This window comes from Podarcis tiliguerta (genome assembly GCF_965153285.1).
Source record: "Podarcis tiliguerta genome assembly, chromosome: 10".
NCBI lineage: Eukaryota > Metazoa > Chordata > Lepidosauria > Squamata > Lacertidae > Podarcis > Podarcis tiliguerta.
This window is the reverse complement of record NC_139543.1, coordinates 10,357,536-10,375,411: the sequence shown is the minus strand read 5'-3', so window position 1 is coordinate 10,375,411 and position 17,876 is coordinate 10,357,536. Positions and strand designations below refer to the sequence as shown.

The following is a 17,876-nucleotide window of genomic DNA, read 5'->3' as shown; positions in this document are numbered from 1 at the left end:
AGCACAGTATGACCTGGTATAAATAAGACAGTTTTTATACTCATCCCTCGAGAACAGCACTGTCTACTCTGACTAAAACCAGCTCTCCAGAATCTCAGGCAGAGATTCTTCTCCATTACGTGCCACTTCATACACACACATGCGTGCAACACACACTTTGGCCCTTCAGAGAAAGAACCTATGGGGTGGTTGTCTAGCAGAGCAGGGTTGTGTGAACACTTAAATAAGAGTGGGGCGCAAATCTCCCTCCAAAGACAATGCAACGTGTTAAAATGCTTCTTCTCCAAGTTGACATCTTCTTCCGCTGCACCCGGTCACATTGTGTTATCTCCTGGTTCAACTAAGTCAACATTTTATCTCCACAAGCTATTACATAAGTGTCCATTTCCCCTTGACTCCAGAAAAGAACACAGGCTCCAAAGAAAAAGCTCAAAGGAATCCAGCAGCGGCAGGGGACTCACATGATCGCAACGTGTAAAAGGAAGGATTAGGGAAAACAAGACCAGCAAGATTTAATACGCAGCTTTCCAAACCGGCTTCCCCCCATCAGGGACACTTTTTCCCCAGCTTTCTGTACAGCACTGCAATTTTGAAACTAACACTGTACTAACCATGGGTAGAGAACCTGCAAGTCATGGGTAGGCAAACTAAGGCCCGGGGGCCCGGATCCGGCCCAATCGCCTTCTCAATCCGGCCCATGGGCAGTCCAGGAATCAGCGTGTTTTTACATGAGTAGAATGTGTGCTTTTATTTAAAATACATCTCTGGGTTATTTGTGGGGCACAGGAATTCGTTCACTTTCCCCCCTTCAAAATATAGTCCGGCCCCCCACAAGGTCTGAGGGACAGTGGACCGGCCCCTTGCTGCAAAAGGTTGCTGACCCCTGCTGCAAGTCCTCTGTATGCGTTCCTATTCCAATTCCCATCAGTCCCAGCCAGCAAGGTCAATGGTCAGAGAAGTTAAAGAGCTGTGATCCTACAAGGTCTGAACACAACTTCCTCATCCCGGCCCCTCGCTACAGTGCCACAGGTCCAAGAATTGTCGCCAATGTGTAGAAAGCACCATTTCAGCCCTAAACCCTGGCAGGCTGGGCAGGATTAAGTAGCCTTTCTCAAACTTGGGTACCCAGGTGTTGTTGGACTACTACTCCCATCATCCCCAGCTACCAGGGCCAGTGCTCATGGATGATGGGAGTTGTAGTCCCAAAAAATCTCTGAAGAGCCAAGTTTGAGAAAGGCTGAATTAGGCAAGCCCATGGTGCTGCAAGGAGTGTATCTGCTCATCATGCTGGGAGTTGACCAGGAAAATAAATGTGTCCCACCAACTTTAATTGAGCAAAAGACTCCGGGCAAGTAAGACAATTATTTAAAGCTTCTAGATTAATCTAGCTGCTAGGGCCTGCGTCTCACTTGCTGTGGTTCTTTGCTTGACCACCAGGCAAGAGCAGAGGAGTCTCTATTTAAAATTGACCGTGCGAATGCAAAGGAGTCTATCCTGTCTTTTAACTGGTAGACAGAAGGTCTGTTCACTCTTATGGGAACAAAACATACAACAAAGACATGCCAACTATGAGGCTGAAGAATGTAGGAACTCAGTTTCAACCCAACAAGTCTGCTAGGAACTCTATCAGCAATCCACTCAGAACTTTTTCTTTAGATCAAGGCAGAGTATGGAACTGTGTTTTAGAAGAACTTTGTGCAGACAGTGTTTGTGATGGAAAACCTATCCACTGTGTGAACTTAATGGAGATCTGTTAAGAGTGCTCTACTGTATAAGAAGACATTTAAAAAAAACACACCAATAACCGCAAAAGGGCATTACAAAGAACGTCATCCACCAAAGGTTCAAGCAAAATCCTCTCCATTAGTGTGCGTACACACACACACACACACACACACACAAATAAATTGTTCAGTCTGTAATCATGTGACTACATCTGGCAAGAGGGATCAAGCAGCTCAAGCTTGCTAATAACTGTTAATTATGTGTGACGTTAGTATTCCACTCCTCCTCCAATAAGGCTGAAAGATCACAACAACCTTGTGAAGTAGGGAAGGCAAACCAGCAGTGGTTCTGCCCAAGGCCAATGAGCAGCCTCCATTCATGAGTGCATCCAGAATCCGTCCAGCTATCAGGGGATACAAGGGAGAATAGGAGGGATCACTTATCTACAAAAGGCATTTACAACTTTGATATCCAGCTCACAGGACACTGTTCTCTTAAGTCACTGGCTCATAGGCAAGATTCTGCCATCACGTACAAGCTGTGGCAAAAAAAGTCCCCTTGATACTAATGCGGAGAGGGACGATGTCACACCCCATGGGGAAACGAAGCAAAGCAAAATGCAACTTTTAATGAAAGGGCACGCCAGCCTTTCGTGTTGCATGGGGAGCGGAGGAGAAGGCAGGCAGGGATCAGACCCCTTCGACCAGGAGCGAAATCGAAATAAACCAAAGCGCCACTGACCACAGCATGCCTTCCCTGACACAGATTGAATCTCTCTAACAAGTAAACAATTCCCATGCAACCCACAAGAGTGTCCTCCCTCATCTTATTCCCTGGAGCAAAATTCAAAATAACCCCACATCTACCACCAGCCCTTTACACACACACACACACACACACACACACACACACTTAACCCTTCCTATTCCAGAAGAGCACAACCTTATTAACCACATGGCAAAGCAAGGAAAAACAATATCACAGAAGAGGGGGGGGGGACAACTGAGAGGCACAAAATATGGACAAAAGGCAATATTATTATTATTATTAATACCCCACCTATCTGGTTGGGTTTCCCCAGCCACTCAGGGCAGCTTACAGCACATAAAAACCAGCGCCTCCACTAAAAGGAGAAGAAATGGCATTCCCTCCTGAAAACTGTATCATCTCTCTGGCCAAGATATTGTCCATCATTCCTACAGGGGTTCAGGAATGTAATTATTTCTAAAGAGGATGGTGGGGAGGCGGAAACTCAGCCATAGGCAAGGCATAAGCGACAATAGTAACAAGGGGAAAGGAAGACTATATGGCTGAGAAGAGGTCAAAGGAGAAGGAAAACAGAAAAGCGGTTCCCAGGAAACCGATGAAGCTCCTTGCTTCCGACAGAAAGAAAGAAAGAAGATTCAATCCTCTGGAAAAACCGAGGCTTTTTTTTTTTAGATGGTTAGGAATGGGGTCTCCCCTCCCCAACCTTAATAATGGAGGAAATGGAAGAAAAAGGGAGCGTAGCAGCGGATTAGAAAGGCTTAGCCGAGAGCCGTGCGTAAAAGCAGGGGGTGGGGATTGCTTCCTTGAGCCGACCTAAGGAACTTCGGGAGACCCACAGAGCGAGTGGGGCGATCCCAAGACAGATGTGGGGATAAGAGTCAGTCGGAGGGGGAAGGAGGGGGGGTCTCACACCAGCAGGCTCGGTTTTGGGGGGCATTAAAATGTGGGCCTCTCCAAAACTGCCACGGTGCGCATTGGCGCTTAGGGAACAAAAGGGGGTACCAAAAAAGGGGGCTCCTTTGGGGTCGGGAAATATTATGGGATGGATGGGGAAGGGGCTGCAGGGTCCTTCCCACATCAGGAGGAGGCAAAATAAAACACAACCCAGAGAGACGTGGGTGGGATCGGCGGGCGAAAGTGGGGAACAGGAGCGCTTTGTTCCTTACCCGGCGCGCAATTCGGACCAAACTTTCATTCACGCTGCCGCTCCGGCCAGGTCCGCGCTCTCGGCTCCGGCTCCGCTTCTCCGGCTCCCGCTGCGCCACGGGACCCCTCGGCGGGGACAGCAGCAGCAGGTGCCCGCCCGCCTCGCCTCCTGCTCCGGCCGCCAGGCCCGCCGCCGCCGCCGTGCCAAGGCCGTGCCGTGCGCCCTGCGCAGCCGCCGCTGCCGTCACCGCTCGCCCCCTTCCTTCCAGCGCTCGCAGCGGCAGCATCCTCGGCGCGCAAAGGGGGCCGGCCGGCCCGCGCGCCGCTCCGCCTCCTCTCGGGTGATTGGCGAGGCCGCGCGCCTCCGCTGCGCGCCGCCGGGAGGAGGAGCTCGCCCAATGCGCGCCCGCGCGCGCGCGCTCCAAGGGACCTCTGGCTTTGGCGGGAAGGGAGCGGCGGGGGTTAGTTAGTTGCATGAGTTCTTGATCCTTTAATTAAACGGCTGTTAAGGGACGGGTAGTACCACGCATAGGAGCTAGGGGTCTTCGGTCCCCCCATAAAATATTTGAGGTGGCTGCCTCCCCCAAACTTGATGGGCGTTGCCATGCAATGCGGCGCGTGAGCCATTGTGCAGGGCGGGATTTACCTGGACACCGCCCCCCATATCCGAGCACAATTCAAAGTGCTGGTGCTGACCTTTAAAGCCCTAAACGGTCTCGGTCCAGTACACCTGAAGGAGCGTCTCCACCCACATGGTTCTGCCCGGACACTGAGGTCCAGCGCCAAGGGCCTCCTGGTGGTTCCCTCCCTGCGAAAAGGCAAGTTACAGGGAACCAAGGCAGAGGGCCTTCTCGGTAGTGGCACCTGCCCTGTGGAACGCCCTCCCACCAGCTGTCAAAGAGAAAAATAACTACCAAACTTTTGGAAGACATCTAAAGGCAGCCCTGTTTAGGGAAGCTTTTAATGTTTAATAGATTATTGTATTTTAGTGTTTTGTTGGAAGCTGCCCAGAGTGGCTGGGGAAACCCAGCCAGATGGGTGGGGTACAAATAATAAATAAATTATTATTATTATTATTATTATTATTATATTGTATTCAAATTGGCACCCCTGGTAGTGTGGGCAAGGCCCCACCCTAAATCAAGTAACTGATTCTGTCTGATCTGCAGTAATTTGTAAAAATCGATACAAAATAATTAGCAAAAATGAATAAATAAGTAAGTAAATCAAGTGACTAAATAAAAAAGTAGAAATAACCGTAATGCTGTATTTGAAATGTTTTCACCGATTTTTCTGAGCTCTTGAGGTCAAAAGAAAGTAATCTGAAATAGCTGTTGTTGAGATAGTTTGTTCCAAATCAGCTAGGCAGAGCCAGGCTGGATCTACACACGGGGGAAATGTAATAAGTCAGACATTATTAGATTTTATAACAAAAGAGAAAAAATCCCCATGGAAAATTGCGTTGCAAAATTTCCTGCTCTCTGGCGCCATCTGGTGTTGCCTGCTTATAGCGCATTCAAATTGCTGTTTCTTTACTAATGTAGCTGAGTCCCCAGACAAAGGGCTGAAGACAGGTGTGTGTCCTGCCCCCCCCCCTAAATTCTGGCTACACCCATGGGTAGTACCTGTGGTGGGGGACACGTCCTGCTAATGGGCTCACCCTGGAGCAAAATGCAGGCCAGCACAGGACTTTTAATTTTGCCGCCGTATCGACCCAACTAAAAGTACTCATGGTGTATCAAGAGAAAAAAAAATGCAAGCCAACTGTCCCCCTGCAGCCTCAGTCCCAGGGTCATGTGGCTCTCCCAGCCTTTGTATGTAGCCCTTGGAATCCTCTCCAGGCCATGCCCGTAAGTGGTTCTGCCAATAATGCCTCTTCTTGTCTGGATGGAAGACACGAATGTGAATGTAGAAACTAGCCTACTATGGGGTGTTATGGGACAGGTACTGTCTCTGGGTAGGACATGTCATGCTCCTTCTGGAGTAGTTTGTCCTCCTTTGGTCCCTGCACACTCAGCTCTCACCTGTGGTTCATTATTATTATTATTATTATTATTATTATTATTATTTTATTTATACGCCGCCCTCCCCTGCCAGAGACTGGCTCAGGGCGGCTAACACCAGTAAAATTACAGTAAAAACATAAAGGGGGGGGGGGTTAAAATACAGGTTAAAATGTAGCCTCATTTTAAAAGTAGCCCATAGATCAACCATAAGGGGAGGGAAACATAAGGGTCAGACTGAATCCAAATCAAAGGCCAGGTGGAACAGCTCTGTCTTGCAGGCCCTGCGGAAAGATGTCAAGCCCCGCAGGGCCCTAGTTTCTTGTGACAGAGCGTTCCACCAAGTCGGGGCCAGCACTAAAAAGGCCCTGGCCCTAGTTGAGACCAATCTAACTACCTTGTGATTTGGGACCTCCAAAATGTTGTCATTTGTGGACCTTAAGGTCCTCCGCTGGGCCTACCAGGAGAGGCGGTCCCATAGATACGTGGGTCCTAGGCTGCATAGGGTTTTAAAGGTCAAAACCAGCACCTTAAACCTGACCTTGTACTCCACCGGGAGCCAGCGCAGTTGGTAAAGCACTGGATGAATGTGATCCTGCGGCAAGGACCCCATAAGGAGCCTTGCCGCGGCATTCTGCGCCCTCTGGAGTTTCTGGGTCAGCTTCAAGGGCAGCCCCGCGTAGAGCGAGTTGCAATAATCAAGCCTGGAGGTGACCATCGCAGGGATCACTGTGGCCAGATCAGGGCGAGAAAAGTAAGGGACCAGCTGCTAGAAGCTGTCAGCATGCGGCAGCAACCACAATCCCGGGAATGGTTTTAACTGGCTGCAAAGATGGGCTCTGGTGGATTGAGCGGACAAGACCAATAGTGCGTCCAACGGTCAAGAGGGACGTCTCTGCAAATGGGGCTCGTCAACCTGGGAAGGTAGCCCATCTGAAGGAAGGAAAACTCTGAACCTACTGCCTTGCGAAATAACTTCGGGAGAAGGAAAGGTTAAGGAGGAAACCTTACACAAATCCAGAGTGGAGTCCCTAAGGCAGTTGCGTGGTGCCTTGTGGGCCCTATTCTGGCAACTCCTGCAGCCAAGCTGGCGCCAAACGTACAGTGGTGCCCCGCAAGACGAATGCCTCGCAAGACGGAAAAGCCGCTAGACGAAAGGGTTTTCCGTTTTGGAGGTGCTTCGTAAAACGAATTTGCTATGGGCTTGCTTCGCAAGACGAAAATGTCTTGCGAGTTCCTGCGATTTTTTTCCGCTCCCCACCCCCTTTTTCTAAGGCACTAAGCTGCTAATAGCCTTTTAGCAGCTAATCCGCTAATCCCTTAAGCCTTTAATAGCCGCTAAACCGCTAATAGCGCTAATCCGCTAATAGGGTTGCTTCGCAAGACGAAAAACTGCTAGACGAAGAGACTCGCGGAACGGATTCTTTTCGTCTTGCGAGGCACCACTGTACTGCTTTCTTCGGACCACACTAGTGAGGCCAAGAGAGGGGTCTTGTTGTCTGGGCAGCCCAGGAGCTCCATACAAGGTCACTCAAGTTCTGGTTTGACTTCATCCCAGAAGGCGCACTCCATTGTCTCTCAAGACAGACGGATGCCAAGCACTGTGAGTATATCGGTGTGCATATCTCAAGTGGGTGGGGCAGCCCTTCAGTTTCGGGTGGCAGTAGGTATCATCTTAGAAGAAATCTTTCTGCAGGGGACCACATGAACTTGTGCCCAAAGTACATGAGCTTTTCAAAGGTTTGCTGTCCGATTAAATGGGAAGTGCATCTTCCAAATTCAGCAGAAGGGCTTTAGCCATTAATGCACTTATTAGACTTGCAGCTGCCCTAGAGCCATAGTCCTTAAGCATGATTGATGGAGAGTGTTATTTCTGGGGGGGAAATGAGGAAGATGGAGAATACCTCCATTTGTAGATCCTAGCCATCGCTTTCTTTCAAAGCCATCTCAGAGGTCCAGGTATGTGAAAGTGAACTACCAAAAAGTTCTGCTTACCAGAAAAAGGGCAACAGCAAGCAAACGATAAATCATTTTATTAGTCCAAGTGTGGAGAATGAAAATTATTAACAGGCAGGGGGTGCTGGCATGTCGAGGTTTGCAGAAACCAGCGATTATGTTTTCCTATTCTGCCCTGGAGAGGCATAAAGTCTTCCAGGTGTGTGACCTCTAAATACAGATTATTTTGCTTAGTCATGAAAGAGCAGCACAACCACATGATACATCATTTGCATTTTCTGGATGTGAAAAATAAATGATTTATGGATAGGGAGGGCATGTGTTCTTTGAGAAAGCTAGCTATCCTATTTTCCCATGTCTCTTTCCCAAGCAATCTAGATTAGCCCCGATTCCTGCTTAGTCACAGTGACTCCAGGATAAATGTGTTTATTTTATCTAATGCAGGAGTGTGGAACCTATGGCTGACAGAAGTTGTTGGTTCCCAACTCCCATCAGCCCCAGCCAGCATTCCAAGAGCAGGCGCCGGCAAAAATCACGTTGCGGGAGAAACCGTGAAGCCAGCCGATGCCTCTACGTAGCTCCATCCTTATATCAGACATCGTGATATATCACAATGTTTAGCTGGTGATATAGCATGATGATGAAAACCAGATATCGCCCAAAGCAGCCATCAACTCTTAGGATGAATTCTGTTCCCTCAAGCAACTTATCTGCCCTTGCTTTCAGATGACAAAGGAAGTCGTATGAAATATATATGCTGCGCTGTGCTTTTATGTGAATTCAAAACCCATTGTCCTTTATCTTTTATTCTGGGGTTGCCTACAGGTATGTGCTAACAACATCTAACCATCTTGCTGGTCCCACTGAGAGGGAACGTGCTGTCCCCGCTAGCAACGGAGAACTGGAAAGCTAACTGCATAAAACCATCATCCCCCAAAAAGGCTTCCCACTGGGCTCCCAACATAGCTCCTGAAACTCCCACCCCACCACCAAAGAACTATTTCCCGCCTCCGCTACTCAGCCAAGATTCTCCTCTTATTAATCCCCTCTTGTGCCTGAAGTCAAGACACAAACAGAAGGGAATGAGCCCGTCAAATAGATAATTTTGGGGGGAAGAGCGCACCTGTTGCTGTTCTCCCTTTGCTTGCATCTTGGCTCCTATGGGAACTGCCCAACATCTTCAGAGATGGAGGGAAGCACACTGTGACCTTTGCCACTGACCCGAGGACCAAGGGTCAGCCAGAGATGGCACCTCCTACCTCCCAGAAATAGCATCACGGCAAGGGGAAGACCAACCTGGCCCCATCCATCGGCCACGCGAGGAGCAACGGCTTCGCTTCCCGTGCCAGAAAGAACACTCGGCTCCAACTGTCAGTTGTCCCTGCCAGAAGCAGGAGGCAGGGAGAGAGATAATCTGGCCCCATCCCACCAGCCAAAGGAGAAAAAGGCACCAGAAAGGGGAGATCACCCAGGAGTAGAGGCCAATATATATAGATCAAGACTTCACACCAGCTTAAAGAACTAATTCCCCCCCGTCTGCCTTTCCCTTCTACCCCTTTCTGCTTTTGTCTCTTTCAGTCTTATTCTCTCTCTCTCTTTTATTTATATCGTATATAAATGCATCTATAATAGATGTGAACAATAATTGTCTGGAAAGCGGCATAAAACATGCTAAATAAATAAATGAGAATGAGTTGGCAGGGGAGCCAAAGCTGTTCCAAATGTTGTTTTTAAATGCTGTATATGCCCCCCCCCAAAAAAAATGAGTTGCCAACTAGAAATGCCCCAGTCCAGCTCAAGTTTGTCGTCGTTTAGTCTTCTCCGACTCTTTCTGAACAAATCTACAAGCTTGTACTTACTTCTGAGTGGACATAAGCTTGCCCTGTTAATGAGACTAACTGTAACTGGATCCAGGGCCCTGCGTTCTATACTGCATATTTATTTGATGTTCTATATTGCATTGGATGACACAGTGTTCGACTGATCATACACAGACAAGCTCAATTCAATCTAAATCCCGGTCGCGCATTTGCCATGCAATGTTTGCCGCTTGTTAAAATACGCTGCATTTCTCCGGCCCCTCTCTAGCACACGCTGCTTAGGCATAGGCAATATATTTCATCGTTTTCACCTGCAAAATGTTTAGCTAACAGTTAAGTCCCACACATGCCTACTCAGAAGCAATGAGTTCTGCGGGGCTGACTCCCAGCTTACTTTGATTGCAGCCTGAATTTGAGTAAACAATAAGCCATACCTCATTATTGGGTTAGATTTAGCCTCTGGTCCTGCTTGTTATCTGGAGTGATGTATCCTTCTGGAAGTGGCCCTGTCATCTTTATATTTCTGCTTTCTCGTGGCAGTGGGGATTTCCCGTCCCCACGGGATTTCCCGTCCCCACCCACCCACCTCCACCGTGACGCTGACTCAAAATGTTCCCGTCCTCGGGAACGCTGGTGGCTTTCATAACACATTGTGTCCTCTGCTCACATAAAATCCTTGCGTAGTAACTTCATAAGGCAGTTATGAATTAAGCGGCAGTAAGAGAGTGAGAGCAAGCAGGCTCTGAGCTACTCAACTGGGGGAGAACAAACACAGAAAGGGAACGTTGGGAACACCACCTGTCACTTACAAATATGTTTTCCTTCGGTCTCCATTTGCTGTTAGTAAAGCTCACGTTTCTTAAACTGGCAAATCAGCTTATCTGGACTGCCTGGATCTTCACTCCAATGTTTTAGCGGCTGTTTTCCTCCCTCTGATTTGCTTCTCATATGTCACAGAAGCTTTCCACCTTGTAGAAAGAGCTTGCTAATGTCCCTTCTGCATTTCCCACACCCTTTCCCTTTGTTCCCAGGGTCTGACATGCAGAGAAATGACAGCTTATTTGCCTAACAGCGCATTACATCTATTTTTTATATAACAGAGCTTTCTTCCTTTCCTCCTTATTCATTCATTCATTTAACTCTGCATTTCTGGCTGCCCAGCAGCATAAGCCGTCCACGTGACTCCCGGAAATGTCAAATAATAAAATACAATACTAAGTATTGTTGCACATTGCCACAATCTCCGAGCAGCGTGCTATTTTGGGGTTCCAAGTGCTCACCTGGGGTTCATGCTTCCTTTTTGAATGAGGCACAGTGGAGACAGTGGCGTCTTTATGATAGATGGTTTATTTGCACACATGCACGTACAACCTGAACCTACGATGGAGGGGTTCACAGCATCAACACCCCAAAAAGATATTGCTTTTCCCATAGCCGCAACCTTGGGTTCAAACAGGAATTCAACATTGCTTTCTGCTTGCTGCTTTGCTTCTAGGTTGTGCCACAGCAAACTCTGGCCTAAAACTTTGTCCTTCTAATAAAGAGTTGAAGGAGGGGCCCCACCCATTTCGCATCTGGCAGATCCTCCCCTTCCCTTTGTGAGATGTGGAACACATAGCAGTCAAGTACAACATTCCTAGAGTGAACATGCTAGGAGATGCTTCGTACTAGCCAGGAGGAAACTTCCTGTTTCCTCCTGAGCTGGGACAAACTTCCTCTGCATGTGACTAGAGGAGGATGTGGTCTAATCTGGCCCTCTCTCTGCCCGGGAACAAGAGCAAGACAGGGAACACACCTCTCTCTTTCGGCTCTTCTCCATTTTGTTTTTCTAAGTGTGAGGAGAAGTGACTGCTTGTTCACAGTCACTTAGGAACTAACTCCCTTCTGGGATAGTTCCACATGTGTATATACTTTTGTAACATAAGTCTGCCTTCAGGGATCTAGCTGTGAACTGAATGAATGTGAGTAAACTACTTTTATATTCACTTTAATAAGATTGTTGTGTATATTCTTTTTAAGAGGGACAAGAAGGGATCTTGCCAGGAATCTTAAATAGAGAGCTTCAGACAAACCTGCAACAAGCAAACCACTGTGCGTTTAAAGGGGAATCTTTAAACTCTGCTAAGACATAGAACTTGCTAACACGAGTTAGGAAGGATATCATTAAACAATATATCCTCTCCTGCCTCCCATAACATTCCCACACCCTTTGTTCTTTTCATGGCCCATCACCCAGGTGATCATCTCAACAGGAAGCTAGCTTGGTTTATATGTTAACACTTGCTGGATCCAGGGCTTCGGGAAGTTAGCCTGGCTTGGTGAGCTTTTAACACTTGCTGGATCCAGGAATTAGAGGGGTCTGGCACCCACAAACTCTTAACATAGAACAAAAACAGTAAAAAGCAGCACAGAAATGGTTCTTTAGCAACAAGACTGAGGTGCACTATAAATGGGACTTACCACATCCCATTTACGGGGGTGGGGAGAGGGCAGGGTGTATGTGTGAGCTGACTCACACACTGAATGAATTTCTCTGGATCTTATCACGTTCTAAGAATTGTCATCAATCAAGCCACAGAAAACAGTCTTCTTGTTTTTGTAGCAGGCCAGCCAGATAGAGACGTGACCAAGTGACAGAGAGTATCACTACATAATTTTAGCAGTATGTCAGATTTAGCCAACTGACTTATTAGAATTTAGCGTATTGTGCAAGTGCTTTATCTGAAAAAAATTGATCTATATTTTGCATTAGCCGATTAGCAACTAGATAAGTTGCTATTTAAATCCCCTATCTTTGGAAGAGGCATATCACATATCTGTTTGCATATCTCAAATTTGTTGAGTATGCCAACCAATTGAAAGATTCTACCATACAGAAGTAAAGCTAATGGTGGAACCCCAGGAATTAATCCTTTCTTATCCCAAATCTGGGGGGGTTGAAACAAGGTATTTTCTCTGAGAAGGAACCTGAAGACCTCCAAAGGTTCTCAGAGTACAACTCCCATCGTCTCTGACCATTGGCTGTGGCTGGAGCGCAGCAACACCTGGAGTGTCAGGGCTACCCTAGGGTTAAAGGTCAGGATTTGTTACTCAAGCACAGAAGGACTCCGACCATATTACATTGTTCAAGATACTCGTCTCACCACTTAGCTGAGTCAAGATTAAAGATATTAATAAAGATCCATAATAATATAGTATTGTGCTCAGAAAACTGATCCCATATTTTTCTTTTTCTTTCTGGAAAACCTATGTAGTTACCGGGGGTTGGGAGGAAGGATCCTGCTGTGATGAATTGTGATATGCTATGTCATTATCACAGCGCACTTCATGAAATATAGAGAGATCAGCTTTTGCATAAACCTCATTTTTGCTTTCCACAGCCATAAAAATACTGCATTGGTTCTTTGCATCAAGAGTCCTTCTGATATTCTCAATGACAGATATATTATTTGCTAATACATTCTCAGGGTTTGAACGGATTTTGATTTATAGATAACTTTACTGGGGAGTCCCTTCCCCATGATATATAACAAGCACACACATACACACATTTTAAAAGAAACATTTGCCACGGGGGGGGGGGGGAATTCTCCACAAGCTCTTAAACAAGTAATGGGTTAAAAACAACAACCATCCTATACATCTCAAACTGGACTGAAAATTGAGGGGGTAAGATTTAGTTTTATTCACAGCACGTGGAAATTATATGATTTGTTCTTTCCCTGTTGGCATCCGCCTGTCTCTAAATTCTATCATTTTATGATTCTATGTGTGCCTTTGACCTGTCCTGGAGATCAAAGACTACCTTGTCTGTAGCAGCTCCCTGTTGATGAAATTCCTTGCCCTGGGAGGTCTGCCTGGCACCAACTTCGCCATTGTTTGAGTAAAAGGGGTAAATATGCTATTGTTTACCTGCACATTTGGGCAGCGCCAGGTATTCGTTGCTTTTACTTTGATACAGTTCAATGTTTCTGTACTACTGTTACAGTATTTTATTTGTTCTGGACTAGTTGTCCTGGACAGCATCTTAAAAAGCAGAGACATCACCTTGCCAACAAAGGTCCATATAGTTAAAGCTATGGTTTTCCCAGTAGTGATGTATGGAAGTGAGAGCTGGACCGTAAAGAAGGCTGATCGCCGAAGAATTGATGCTTTTGAATTATGGTGCTGGAGGAGACTCTTGAGAGTCCCATGGACTGCAAGAAGATCAAACGTATCCATTCTGAAGGAAATCAGCCCTCAGTGCTCACTGGAAGGACAGATCCTGAAGCTGAGGCTCCAATACTTTGGCCACCTCATGAGAAAAGAAGACTCCCTGGAAAAGACCCTGATGTTGGGAAAGATGGAGGGCACAAGGAGAAGGGGACGACAGAGGACGAGATGGTTGGACAGTGTTCTCGAAGCTACAAACATGAGTCTGACCAAACTGCAGTGGAAGACAGGAGTGTCTGGCGTGCTCTGGTCCATGGGGTCACGAAGAGTCGAACATGACTAAACGACTAAACAACAACAGTTGTTTCAAGAAGCAATACATCAATTCAACAAACCAGGGCACCCTGGCAGAAATGGTCCAGTTTCTTTTTAGTGACAATAATAGCTTTGTAACACAGAGACCTCTATGCTCCAGCTGCAGAAAAGAAAAGAAAAAAGAAGTCAGAAAAAAAGGAGTTAGAAAAAATCACTATAAATTGTTGTGATGATTCAGAGGTTTAATTTGAAATCAAGTTGGATGTGAGTTTGTTGGTGTATCAGGTAACGTCACTCTTACATCATTGATGTTGGATCATATTATGGATGTATGAACTGTATTGTTTTATAGGTACTGTTGCTACGGTTTCTCATGGCTTTTGGGTAGAACAATAAACTCACGTTATTAAAAATAAACCTAATTATTGGCATGCTAGCTGGGGCTAATAAGAGCTGGGGGGTGGTCTAACAACATCTTGAGGGCCGCAGGCACCCCACCCTTGTGATAAACATAACCTAACCTCTACCTTTTGGTATGAATCCACACTAATTTCTACACATACATATGAAACCAATAAGAGCTCTTCCCCCTGCCCCACTCCCCTGAGACAGAGAACAAAATCATTTACAGGTGGGGGGATGATGACTTGTAGGGCCTCTGAGGCTGGATCTACACATAGGGGGAAAACACTATGAATAAGTCAGAAATTATATCGTTATAACAAAATAAAAAACCCCTATGGAAAAATGTGTATAAAAATTTCCTGCTCCATGGCGCCATCTGGTGTTGTTGCATGTTTATAGTGCATCCAAATCATCGTTTCTTTACTAGTGTAGCTGATCCTGAGAAAGCCTGCTGTTTTCCTATCATTTTTATTCATTTATACCCCGACTTTTTCCCTAATGGGACTCAAGGTGGCTTACAGAAAAAAACACAAGAATTGTTAAAAACCTAGGAAAAACAACAACAATTAAGTTTTAATGGAATTAGAACTATGCACAGATATAAAGTCTGTCTGGAATAGGCATAGGCAAACTCGGCCCTCTAGATGTTTTGGGGACTACAACTCCCATCATCCCTAGCTAACAGGACCAGTGGTCAGGGATGATGGGAGTTGTAGTCCCAAAAACATCTGGAGGGCTGAGTTTGCCTTTGCCTGGTCTGGAACATACCAATAATTACAACAAAAATAGCACAGCACCAGCCCTTCCATTAAAAGCAGTCAGTTCCCAAAAGCCTGTTGGAACAAGGAGGTCTTTGCCTGCCGGAGGAAGGACAAGGTGGGAGCCAGTCTGGCTTCTCCAGGGAGGGAGTTCCAAAGTTTGGGAGCCACCACCGAGAAGGCCCTCCATTGCGTTCCAACAAAGCATGCCTGTGAGGGGGGCAGGACTAAGAGAAGGTCCTCTGCTGAAGATCTCACAACCCAGGCAGGTTTGTATGAGGGAATACGGTCTTTCAGGTATCTTGGACCTAAGCCATATCGGGTTTTACAGGGCAGTGGAGCTGCTTCAGCAGGGAGTTGTATGCTCTCTATAACCAGCCCCGGTCATCAATCTGGCTGCAGTTCTTTGAGCCAGTCGAAGTTCCTGAGCACTTTTCAAAAGCAGACCCACACAGAGAGCCTTATAGTAATCCAAAAGGGTTGGATCTAAGGCGTACGTGTCGCTGTGGCAAATTTAGACGCCTCAAGGCTTGCACACTAGATTTAACTGTGCAAATGCACTCCCATGCCAGGCCCAGAGACTGCAGGAGCATCATCACTGGCGTTATTCAAATTTCTGCCTACCGCAAGTGACACACGCAGCTAATATATCACTTCATGTATTTATTTTCCGATGAGCGAATGAAAACCAGCGATATTATTTTCCTACACCTGGCCCAGGCAGATGAGGAAAGTCAGGTCATGTTCCAGGTGTGCAGTCATTTCTGCTTATCCAGAAGAGTAGCACAAGCACCTAATAAATCAGTATTCTGCTCCCCACCCCACGATGTGGAGGATAATATGATATATTGGGAGATGCTGGCCTAAAAGATTGAGAGAAATCCAGCTATTATATTTTCTTATGGCTGGCCCAGAGATACCCCAAAAGGCAGGAAGTTATGCAGGTTTGCTCTCAATAACCAGCAATTTTTTCTTCCCCTCTGGGCGGCTCCCAATAAAATGTTAAAAACAGTACAGCATTAAATAATAAAAACTCCCCTGAACAGGGCTGCCTTCAGATGTCTTTTAAAGATAGGATAGCTGCTTATTTCCTTCACATCTGAAGGGTGTTCCACAGGGTGGGCGCCACTACCGAGAAGGCCCTCTGTCTGGTTCCCTGTAACCTCACTTCTCGCAATGAGGGAACCGCCAGAAGGCCCTCCGCGCTGGATCTCAGTTTCCGAGCTGAACGATGGGGGTGGAGACGCTTAGCAAAGTTAATAAGTGTAATTTTCAATAAGGCTATGATTTATGTTTGTTTGTCTTGTTTGTTTGTTTATAATATTGTGAAAACTAATAAAAAACAAAGCCCATTACACCTTTGGTAAAGGCTGTTCTCCTCCTTGGGCTGTTTTTTTTGGGGGGGGGGTGTTCTGCCTTAGGCTTTAAAACAAAAGAGATTTTTTCATATTTCTGCAAACCTTGGGGTTGTCCTGAGCATGTTAAAACCATCTTCGTGTTTTTCAGGTTTGGGTCCATTTCTGATGCAGTCATTCTAATTCCCCATTTGAAGCAAGTGGTATTTTCAAAGTAGAAAAAAAGGCCTGTGGGAATTTATCCTGGTAGCTATTTGTCCTTGGTCAGGCTGCGCCCTTCACGGGTCCTTGAGACTTCTTCCTCAGGCACTTGACCATAAGCTTGAGCAACTGGGACCCATTGTGACATGAATTAGCACAAGATATGCCCTCAAAGAGCTGCTTAGTGCTCCTTAATTGGCTGTTTACCCTTTGGAGCTTTGTATGGCCATCCTCGCAGGAACAATGGCAGGCGTCCCAGTTGTGCAAAGATACCCTTGGCAAATATTAACTTCCTCTTTCTCCATCGACTTAAAACCTTCACTCAAGCGAAAGCCAAGGATAGCTAGACGTTTTCCGGGACTCGCAGCTGTGTCCGATTCATGGCGTTTCAAGCCAGACTCAAAGAGCTCAAGCTGCGGGGTGAGAAGACCTCAAGTCAGGGAGGCCCTGGAGAAAAATGCCAGCCAACCCAGGACTTTGATTTTGCCACAGTATCGAGCCAACTAAAAGGACTCATGGCATACAGAAAATTTTGCTATCCACCTGCAACCTCAGAGACATGTGGCTCTCCTGACCTTTGTATGTGGCCCTTGGAATCCTCTCCAGGCCATGCCCTGAGTGGTTTTGCCTGCCTGATAATGCCTCTTCCTCGCCTGAACAGAGGACACGGGTGGAGAACAGCATGTGAATGTATACACAACTATGGGGTGTATAAGAATTTTAAGACAAGAATTTTAAGGTCTTGTTGTTGTTTAGTCGTTTAGTTGTGTCCGACTCTTCGTGACCCCATGGACCAGAGCACGCCAGGCACTTCTGTCTTCCACTGCCTCCCGCAGTTTGGTCAAACTCATGCTGGTAGCTTCGAGAACACTGTCCAACCATCTCGTCCTCTGTCGTCCCCTTCTCTTTGTGCCCTCCATCTTAACCAACATCAGGGTCTTTTCCAGGGAGTCTTCTCTTCTCATGAGGTGGCCAAAGTATTGGAGCCTCAGCTTCACGATCTGTTCTTCCAGTGAGCACTCAGGGCTGATTTCCTTAAGAAAGGTCTTAGATATATAATAAATATTCATAAATGTTCATAATAAATGTTCATAAATGTACCAACCAAGCACATACATAGATCAGCACAGGAAGACCGACCTGAAACCATTTTGACTCCCAAGCTGACCAAATGTTTTCTGTGCAAGGAGGGAGAGAGTCAGGGAGGCTTCCCATTGTCTCAGGAATTGAGTAATCACCATTTCAAAGGGTGACAGCCTACCAGGAAAGGCA

At 46.6% G+C, this 17,876-nt stretch overlaps 1 protein-coding gene across 8 annotated transcripts in view; it reads right to left on the bottom strand.

Annotated features, from left to right (window-relative positions):
* Window positions 1–9,910, bottom strand: part of GRAMD4 (GRAM domain containing 4) — a 111,475-nt gene extending 101,565 nt beyond the window's left edge. For 2 of the 8 annotated variants that reach the window (XM_083399748.1, XM_083399749.1), the window contains exon 1: window positions 9,853–9,910. In XM_083399748.1, the coding sequence (XP_083255874.1) occupies window positions 9,853–9,857 (5 nt within the window). In that variant the 5' untranslated portion in view covers window positions 9,858–9,910. Of the gene's footprint in view, window positions 1–3,659; window positions 3,987–8,721; window positions 9,039–9,852 lie in introns of those variants that run through there. The other 6 variants (XM_083399744.1, XM_083399745.1, XM_083399750.1 and 3 more) reach the window with 6 other exon arrangements.
* Between the last annotated feature and the right edge of the window lie 7,966 nt (window positions 9,911–17,876).